This window comes from Muscardinus avellanarius, assembly GCF_963383645.1.
Source record: "Muscardinus avellanarius genome assembly, chromosome: 3".
In the NCBI taxonomy this organism is placed as follows: domain Eukaryota; kingdom Metazoa; phylum Chordata; class Mammalia; order Rodentia; family Gliridae; genus Muscardinus; species Muscardinus avellanarius.
The window spans coordinates 55,175,853-55,186,123 of NC_137788.1; the positions used below are offsets into that span (position 1 = coordinate 55,175,853).

General features: G+C 44.5%; 1 protein-coding gene across 3 annotated transcripts in view; it reads left to right on the forward strand.

Moving 5' to 3' along the window:
• Window positions 1-9,844, forward strand: part of PGM1 (phosphoglucomutase 1) — a gene marked incomplete at both ends in the record, with an annotated part of 73,936 nt that extends 64,092 nt beyond the window's left edge. For all 3 annotated transcript variants that reach the window (XM_080691966.1, XM_080691967.1, XM_080691965.1), the window contains 4 exons: window positions 634-769; window positions 4,646-4,829; window positions 7,734-7,868; window positions 9,755-9,844. In XM_080691966.1, coding sequence (XP_080548092.1) covers window positions 634-769; window positions 4,646-4,829; window positions 7,734-7,868; window positions 9,755-9,844 — 545 coding nt within the window. The remainder of the gene's footprint in view (window positions 1-633; window positions 770-4,645; window positions 4,830-7,733; window positions 7,869-9,754) is intronic.
• Between the last annotated feature and the right edge of the window lie 427 nt (window positions 9,845-10,271).

A 10,271-nucleotide genomic window follows, 5' to 3' on the forward strand; every position in this document is an offset into this window, starting at 1 on the left:
CTCTTCTCCAGTTGGTAGACTCAAGTGATCCTCATGCCTCAGCCTCCTGAATAGCTGGGACACCACCACACCTGACTTACATTTGAATTTTTAACTTATTTGAAATGCTCTTTGGTATGGTATTTTGGTATAGGGAAAAAAAAAACTTTTTTTTCTTTAAAAAAAAAACTGTTGAACAAATTCTTTCCAAAAGTGCATCTATTATTTTACCATAGCTTTATGCTATAGTCCAGTCTCTTCTGTGCTTGGGACTCTCTCTAGGTGCCTTCTTTTGTTTCTGCAAAGGTATTAGATTATTTTAAGTATCAAACATTTTAAGTGCTCATTTTTAATTTTTTTTTTTTGCTTATTTGCTTTAAGATTTATTTTGGCTCTTTTTCCTATTACATTAATACTTTATAATTGATATATCAAGTTCTACCCAGTTATCCCACCATTTTTTATTGACATTTGCCTTAAATTTTTAAATCAACTTCTTGTCAGTACTATGTTGCTTTATTGAAAATGTGATCCCTTCTAGGCACTCAGGTGCTCAGGAAAGTTTGGTGACTTTTTTAGTCGGGTCTGTGTGCTTTCTGTTGAACATATTTGGGGAATTTGCATTTTTCATAGCAACTTCCTCTGTCCTGCCAGGTTCCGACCACATCCGTGAGAAGGATGGGCTGTGGGCTGTGCTTGCTTGGCTCTCTATCCTCGCCACCCGCAAACAAAGCGTGGAGGACATTCTCAAAGACCACTGGCAAAAGTATGGCCGGAACTTCTTCACTAGGTAAGACAGCCTGGCTGGGGGCCAGGTATTGTGGGGGAACTGGGCAGAGAGAATTCTCAGGCATACAATGCCTTCCTTGTCATAAGTGATAATGAAACTCTCGTGCCTCTACCAGTTGGAGATTTTGAAAGTAATCCAATCAGAGTAGAGATGATGTCTACTTTTTTGTTGTTATTTGTTTTGTTTTTGCTACTGGAAAATTGCAAGGGGGCATTCTGCCTGTGAGCTATACCTCAGCCTCTTTTATTTTTTGTTTTGAAACAGGGTCTTGCTAGGTTTCTGACAGTCTAGCTTTGTTGCTGAAGCTGTCCCCGAACCTGCTATCCTCTTGTCTCATCCTCCCACGTACTGGATTTACAGGCTTGTGCCACCATGCACAACCAGGATAAAGTCAATTTTTATCTCAACCACAAAGAACAAGGCTTAAAATTTTTGGTAAGCAAAACAAAAATTTTTATAAGCATTTTAAAAATTACCCATTGGGTGGACATGATAACGTTGGATTTGGATTCGGAAAAATGGTTTCGAATTTTATTTTTTCCCATTACTAAATTGGGAAGTCTTTTGGCTTTTCTCTGTGCTCATTTTTTTCTCATCTATAGAAATGGGAATAACAGTCTGCTACTAAGAGGATTAAAAGAAATAAGAATCTGAAAGTACTTTGCAATCTCTAGGGCACTAAAAAGTGTAGAAAGTTCTTTTTTTAATTATAAAAACAATAATACAGCAATCTGATATATCTGAACATTTTGTGTTTTTAAATTATGTATTCCAAATGTAATTTAAAAAGAAGTTACATTTCACCTGTCAAAAAATTATGAAAACAGCTATGCTTACTCCAAATATATTTTTCTGACTCACTAAAATAGGTTTCCAAAGGTTGTGTATATACTTGTCAATACTTTATTCATCAATTCACAAATTTTTACTTTTTACCCCTTTTCCACCAGGTACTGAGGATTCTGTAGTGAATGAAATATTAGAACCCTTAGTAATTCTTCTTTGCTTTGAATACTTTCACTTTTTAAGAAGCATTAAAATGGGGGTAAGGGCTGGGAGTGTAGCTCAGCAATACAGCATCTGCTTATTATGCCTGAGGCCCTGGGTTCAGTTCCCAGTACTATTAAAAAAAAATCAACAGTATTATTTTTCACTAATTCCAATTTGCCTGTTCCCCAATAAGTATAAAAACCTAATAAACATTGCTTTTCCTGGACCTCAGTAATATAATTTTTAAAAGAAAATGTGAGAAAAGCTATTAGAGCATTTATTTTTAAGAAATGTCTATATATAATTTCTCTGGACTTCTACCTTTTCTATAAAATAGATAAGTGGGACTGGCTAATTTAGATATCATATATTTAATAATTCATGACTTTGGATAGTCAAGAGAGAATTCAACTTTAAGGACCTTGGGATCCTTAATTAGAATCCTTTTATTCACTTTGCACAAGTTCACCAATCTCTTTCTCTCCCAAGTTATTCTTATGGAAGGGATAAGTAAAAACTGCCATGGGTACCATGTGGTGGTCCTGGGAACCAAAGCAACAGTTCACTCTGGGAGACAGGGAAACCTGGGAGTGCAGAACAGAAATCATCAACTCTTTCGAGTCTAGAGTGCCATAAAAACAGAACCACGAGGCAGTATGGTGGTGCACACCTGCTATTTAAGAGCACACCCGCTACTCGGGAGACAGGAAGACTGGGAGTTCAAGGCCAGCCTGGGCAACTTAGTTAGATGTTGTCTCAAAATAAAATGTAAAAAGGCCTGGGGATATAGCTCAATGGTAGAATACCCCTGGGTTCAATAAATAGGACTCTGTTTTTGTTCCCCATGATATCCTCCAGTACCTAATTCATAATTGACATTGCATAAATACATTCTTGGTAGTTGTTGGTTTTTTGTTCTGTTTTGTTTTTTTGTGGTACTGGGGGATTGAACCCAGAGTCATTTTTCTGAGCTACACCCCCAGTCCTGTTTTTTGTTTTGAAACAGGGTCTTGCTAGGCTGCTGAGATTGTCCTCGAACGTGTAGTCCTCCTGTTTCTGAGCTACACCCCCAGTCCTGTTTTTTGTTTTGAAACAGGGTCTTGCTAGGCTGCTGAGATTGTCCTCGAACATGTAGTCCTCCTGTCTCATCCTCCCACACACTAGGATTACAGGTATTTATGTGCCACTGCCCCCAGCTCATAAATATGTTTTGAGTAGATGAATTGGGTAAATTAGTGGGGGAATCATAGCCAGAGTAGGATAAGATTAGGGGCAGTTGTTCAAAGAAAGAGTCAATCTTGAATTACTTAAGAGTCTCCACCTAGAAACTACTTTAACAATTTTTTGTTAGTTATCAAATATAGCTGCTAACTACGAGTAACAAATCAGGTCCTCAGAACCCGCACTTAGCCCCTCTATAGACTGGAATTCTCCTTGGCCAAAGCCTCAGACAGACCTCAGCCTGGGAGCAGCTCCAGCATCTCCCCAGAGAAGCTCCAGGAATTCAGAAGAGAAGTACCTGAGTTAAGTCATGAGATCCTTCATGTGGAATTCGCTGGAGCTAGCAGAGCTTTTGATTCTACCTTCTGGGGATGTGGTGATTCATTTCATATTGTCTCTTGAAACTCTTTCTGACTCCATTCTACCCTCCATTTATTAAACAGAAACACTAAGCATTTGTGCATGTATGGTCTCAGGAACCCCCAAACAGTTATTGATAAGGCACCTGAGATTCTGAAATGCGGGGCAACTGGCTGGCCACATCCAGTTCACAGCCTACAAGGCTGGTCTCACAGCGCCTTTCTTTTTGATTGCAAAACCCAGGTTCTTTCCATTCCACTGTTCTGTGCCTAAGATTCATAAAACATTTCCCTCAGACGCCCAAAGGTCACAGACGTAAAACACAAACATCTGGTTCTAATTTCTTGCTCTTTATCATCTTGGCTGAGGGAAAGAGCAGAAGTCAAGATGAAGGGGACTGTTTTGTCCTTGATTCATAGAATCCCGGAGCCAAAATAAGTTGGCCATAATTCCCCAGTATTTCTTATGTCTCAGAGGTGTCGTCTTGTACATCTTGTATTTGTTTCACTACTGCAAATAAATACAGACTCTATCTTGAGCCTTTAAAAAGTAACTCTTTCAAGACAGTGTGTGCCAGCAGGTCAGGGAAAGCCACCGGCAGGAGTGTTTAATCTCATAAGAAAGGAGTTGAGAACAAGTCTTGAAGGAAAAATAGTTGTGTAGAATTTCATTGGTGGTGACTTTTTCTTCCTTGATCCTCCAGCATCCACACCAGGCCTCCCCTGTCAGGGTGAATCCCCAGCCCTGCAGACCAAAATCCACTTCCTCCCACGTTCCAGGTGTAGAGTTAGTGCTTTGGCTCCTTCAGGTGCTGGGTGAAATCCTGCCTTGCTTGAGGAAGCCCCTGTTGAGACTGGGATGCTCCTTAGCCAAAGCCTCAGACCTCGGCCTGGGAGCAGCTCCAGCATCTCCCCAGAGAAGCACCTGAGTCAAATCATGAGCGCCTTCATCTGGAGCTCTCCGGAGCTAGCAGAGCTTTTGATTCTACCTTCTGGGGATGTGGTGATTCACTTCACATTGTGTCTCTTGAAAGTCTTTGAAGTGTCCTAGCGCTCAATTCTGTAGAAAAGCCCAGATGGGAGTTTCTGCTTATTAAGAAGCCCCTACCCCCTTTCCTGAAGCCCTCTGAGCCCTCCTATCATTCCCAGCTGTCCCATCCCCACCGACTGACAAGCTGTGATCTCTGCCATCTCCTTCTGAGGTCAGATGGCTCCAGGGAGGGCCAGACTGGTCAGAAAAACAGTGCCGCTGCACCTCAGGGTGACCTACAGCCAGCCCAGGCCTCAGCTCCATGGCTCCTTCCAGGTACGATTATGAAGAGGTGGAAGCAGAGGGTGCAAACAAGATGATGAAGGACCTGGAGACCCTGATGGCTGACCGCTCCTTCGTGGGGAAGCAATTCTCTGCAGGTGACAAAGTCTACACTGTGGAGAAAGCTGACAACTTTGAATACAGCGACCCGGTGGACGGAAGCATTTCGAGAAATCAGGTAGGAACGGATGCATGTGTGTGGGGAGCGGCCACAGAGCGTCGCCTCTGAAGCCTCAAGAGAGGAATGAGAAAGGCCGCTTGGTTGTGTCTATTTACTGCCCTACTTTCTGGGGTAGCTGTTCTCAATTGGTTTTCTGCCAAGGTACATGGAACCCTCCCGGGCACTTGTAGGGGGAGTGGGTTTTGCCCTGGTTCTGTGCAGTTCCCTACACACGCATTCTAGGATTCTTAGCCTGTGCACCAGAAGGACTTTTGCACCCTCTGGAATCATACACAAAATGTCTTGCTGAGTATATGTTCAGAAAGGAGCCCAAGAATCTTAAAAAGGTGAATTCTAGCCTTTGCTATCAACTCTCCTCTTTTCTGTTCAAAGATTGTAGGAGAATGAGAAAAGCATTATTATACATGTTTCTTTCATATATGCCTTTCTAAACAAGGCATTCCCAGACTTAGAAACGCTGACTGCTGGCGTCTGCAGCTGGCCTGGTCCAGCAGTGTGTGATAGGACACCATACGGGAACGTGGACCATCCCTGAGTTGACAGAGTTGTGAGGATTCCCTCATTGTGTGCTGGGCACCAAAGGCTGAGGGCTGCTCTGGCCCCTCCCAGCTCCTCACTAACACCCAGAGCCCAGGCTCCTCTCACCTCTGCATCTGCTGCCTGTCGTGGTCACAGAATGGGCTCATCTCTGAGAATCTAGAAGCAGAGAAAATACAAAGAGGATGCCTGGGTATGGTGGCACATGCTTGTAATCCCAGTACTGGGGAGGCTAAGACAGGAGGATCACAAGTTCAAGGACAGTCTCAGCAACTTAGCGAGGCAGTCAGCAACTTAGTGAGATCCTGTTTCAAAATAAAAAATAAACTAGGACTGAGCATGTGGGTCAGAGGTAGAATGTCCCTGGGTTCAATCCCTAATACCAAAAAAAAAAAAAAAAAAAAAAAAAAAAAGCCAGAGAGAGAATGTGAGGATTCCATTACAGGCTTGCACTTTGCTTTTTCTGGGTAGACCCAGAGTTCGGGTCAGATTCTTTTCAAGGCATCTGACAGGGTTGAGAGGAGGTGGCCTGTGGATTTATTTGAAGGCCTATCTGTAGAAAGCAGGAGGCGGATGATGGTGGAGCCTCATCACAGCCCTGAGTACCTGACATCTCTGTCCCACTCACCTCTAGCAAGTGACTTATCTTCCTCCTTTCTTTCTGCCTTGCTTTCTTTCTGTCTTCCTGTCTCTCTACTTTATTTGATGCAATGTAATTATACATCATAGCAAGATTCAAAGTGATCAAAACACACATGCACAAAGCACTTGGTGTATTTCTCTCTGTTTGCCACCCCCCCCCCATGTTTCATCATCATCCGTGAGGACTTTGGATCCAGGGTAGGTGACCATAACTCCTGTTGGAGGAGAGGAGGTATAGAGAAGCAGAGGGTCGGCCAAGGGCATGGCAGAGCTGAGCAGGAGTTCTTATAGTAAAGCCTTTGGAGCAAGAATGGAAGCCAAGGGGAGGAGACCCCAGCTCCACGCTGCATCCGGTGTTTGCCAGGAGGGAGGCCCCAGGCTGAGTGCGTGCGCGGGGCTTCTCTCTGTTCCAGATAAGGAAGACAGCTACAGTGCCACTCTGTGCAATTAGAAAACCTCAGCATTTAGGTGGGAAAACAGGTGCAGAGAAAAAGTTCTAACGTACCTATAGGTTCTGTCATCAAAGGGAAAGAATTTACAAACAGCTGTGGGGGAAGGATACCCACCCTCGTATGTTTCCAGAAAGCTAGAAATGATAAATGGCAATGAGATATATCCTTCACAGTGACTCACTGGAGAAGGTACTGTCTTCACCAGTGAACGCTAATGAATGGAACAATGGAAACAGCATGAGATGGGCCATGTGCAGTGGGTTGGATGTAGTGTCTTTCCTTCTGGCCAGTCTTTAGTATTTTGCAAAGTTCATCTTTTTAGCCAGGCGTGGTAGCCTTCTCCTGTAATCTCAGTACTTGGAAAGCTGAGACGGGAGGATCACAGTTTGAAGCCAGTGTACAATAATTTAATGAGAACTTGTTTCAAAATAAAAAGGGTTAGGGATATAGCGTAGTGATAGAATGCCCCTGGGTTCAATCCCCAGTACCATCAATAAATAAATAAAGTCCATCTTTTTATGGAGAACTGAGAGACTCATAAAGACTGAAGAGTCCTCAGCAACCACTTGGCCTGGCCTTCCTCCCTCAGGCTAGGGAACATCTTCCTGAGCATCCCATCTTTTCCTGAAGTGAGCACTCTGGGGCTAGCAGCCCTGCCAGGGAGGGAAGGAGAGGACAGCAGGGAGAATGGCGGGCTCAGCCCTGTATCCACAAGGACCTCGCTTTGAGTCATCAGGCATCAGCAGGGGATTGGCCACCAGGTCCTGCCACATAGGCTAGGGACAGTTGCTCTCTGCCCTCTGGGACACGTGGGCTCCTCTTTTCTTTCTGAAGCTCTTGACTAGTGTTTTGTAAAGAGTCCTTCCCCTCCTCTGCCCGAGCCTCTTCACCCTGGGTCTAACCCATTCTATCCATGTTTCCCTCCTGAGCTGGGGATCAAGTTTCTGCATCCCACAGCTTTACTTATATACTAAGCTTCAAATTGGAATGGTTGTTCCATAAATGACCAAACACAGGGAGGGGAGCGCCCTCAAGTCATCCAGCATCGCCAAAATCACATCTCCTACCTGATGCTGAAAGATGCTTTGCTAAGCCCCATCATGGGAACTTAATGAGAGCCGACAGAAGGCAGACTCATGAGGCTCAGTTGCCGCCATTTATCAAGGATCTAATCCTCTTATTGATCAGATACTGATGGACCCCTCTTAGCTTGCCAGTCTTCAGTATCGTAGCATGTGGGGGGAAAAAAATCTATGCTTATCTTCTCCAGGGCTTGCGGCTCATTTTTACCGATGGTTCTCGCATCATCTTCCGACTCAGTGGCACTGGGAGTGCAGGGGCCACCATCCGACTATACATCGATAGCTATGAGAAGGATGTCGCCAAGATCAACCAGGACCCACAGGTAAAACCCTGTGCTTGGAGTGGTTCTGCTGCTGTCAGAGAGAATGATCGCCGTGCTGCCTAGCCTATATTATCAACCCCCATTTCTCAGGGATCCATCGGGCACCAGCTGGGCTCGCTTTCCTCCACGTTTTTTGTTATAGTATCAACAGTAGATAGCAAGAACAATAATAATGATCACTACTGGAGCATTTACTATTTGCCAAGTTCTGTTCTAAGCTCATTATATAAATCACTTAATTATAAAAGTCACTTAATTCTCAAATAAGGTAGGCTTTATTTCCCTACTACGGATAAGGAAACTGAGTCACAGACAGGTTAAAGCACCAGCTCATAGGTTTGCATGTCTAGTAAGTTGCAGATTGAGGATGATTAATCTTTATATCAGCCCCACCTGTGGCATTCTGCCTTGTTATTAATCATGCATCATTCTGCTTGGTTGATCCCCTGCCCTGGTAGAACACACACTGGTTCTAGATCTGGGGAGAGGCAGTTTTATGTGTCTTTGTAGACAAGTCTACCGACTTGCAGGCAGGTAGGTTGGGTTCCCAGGCATGCCCACAGAGTCTCCGGGATTCTCTCAGAGTGAGAAGAGACCAAGGGTGAGACAAAAAACTCAAGGGACAGCTATTAAAGTGGAAGTGCCAAGGGGAGGAGGGACATGTGGAGCAGTTTCCTGAAGCGTGTTCTTCCCAGCACTCCTCTTGACGGATGCTCTGCAGCCAGAGCTCCACAGCCACCAAATGTTCAGGAAGTGTGGGACTTTAGGCCTTGCCAGTGACTCACCGCACACGGTGCCTTAAGAGTTGCAAGAAAATTTGTACTGAGGGTTCCTCTTTCAATGGCATTTACTGGAGGGCCTGCATAGACAGTTTTCCAGAGAAAAGTGGAACATTTTTGTGTTGTTCCACATACAAATGGCCAACAGGTGTAAAAAAAGGTTTTCAACCTGAGTAATTATCAGGGAAGTGCAACACAGAACTACAATGAAATAGATGCTCATACCTGCTAGTATGGTTATTGTAAGTTGGTACAGCCATTTTGTAGAACAATATGGAGATCTCTAAAAAATTTTAAAATAGAACTACCATATGATCCAACAATCCCTCCTGGATGTATGTCCAAAGGAACTGAAGTCATTATCATGCAGAGACGTTTACACTCCCGTGTTCACTGTAGCACCACTCACAGTGGCCAAGATAGGGAACCAACCTAAGGGTCGTCAGTAGACGAATGGCTAGTGAGGACTCTGTATTGCATTGTAAAAAAATGATTTCTTCTGGAAAAATAAGAAAGTCCTGCCATTTGTAGTAACATGTGTGAACCTGGAGAAATTATGTTAAATGAAATAAGCCAGACACAGAGAAACAAATTTGCATGATCCCATTTGCAAGTAGAAGCTAAACAAAAAAGTTAAAATCATAGAAACAAAGAATAGAAGGGTAGGTACAGGGGGCTGGAGAAAATGGGGAGATGTTGGCTAAAAAGGTATGGAATTTCAGTTACGCGGGATGCAATTTCCTTCTCATCAAGATATAATGAGTTGGTGGAGACTTAGGTGAGAGAGAGCAACAGTAGAAAAGATACTCCTGGCCATTTGTTTAGTCACTTCATCTTGCTGATAGAGTGGACACTGGGACCGTGGAGAGGGTGGCAACAAGAGTGCCTTAGCAGTTTGCTTTATATGGTAGACCATGGTATTGGTTCACTGGCACGGAGAATGCTGGGACTAGGTCTTGGGGGAGAAAACATCCCTTTGTTTTTGGGTTTGAGGGAGTTGGCAGTCGGATATGTGGCGCTGGCGTTCAGGAGCCAAGTTAGGGCTAAAGCCAAGGATCTGTGTTTAAGGCAAGTGCTGGAAAAATTCGTCTCTGTGTCTCCCCTCAGGTCATGCTGGCCCCCCTTATTTCCATTGCTCTGAAGGTGTCCCAGCTCCAGGAGAGGACGGGACGTACGGCGCCCACCGTTATCACCTAAGAAGACTGGCTGGCTGCGGTACGTCCCTCCACCCAGGCCCCGTCCACGTCATCTGATTGAAGAGCATGGAGAGAAACACAGTGTACTCGCCCAGGCTTTTATGATTTGATTTTTCCACTTCCCGGTTGTTGATGAATGGCACGTCTGTGAGGCACTGTCCATTGAGATGCCCTGAGAGCCATGTGGGAGAGGGAAGGAGGACCCATGGGTTTATACTGATGCCAGTTCCTTCTCATGCCGTCCGCACCACTGCCGTGTGGGCAGTGGTCTCCTTAGCATCAGGCTCTGTTTACACCACAGCGTAAGGTAGAGGCTCAGTGTCCGTGAGCAAGGCCATCTTTCACCCTGGGATGTGCCCACAAAATGGCAGCGTGAGTTCATTTCTCTGTGGGGAATCCACCCCTCTCCTTTAATGTTTACATGGAAT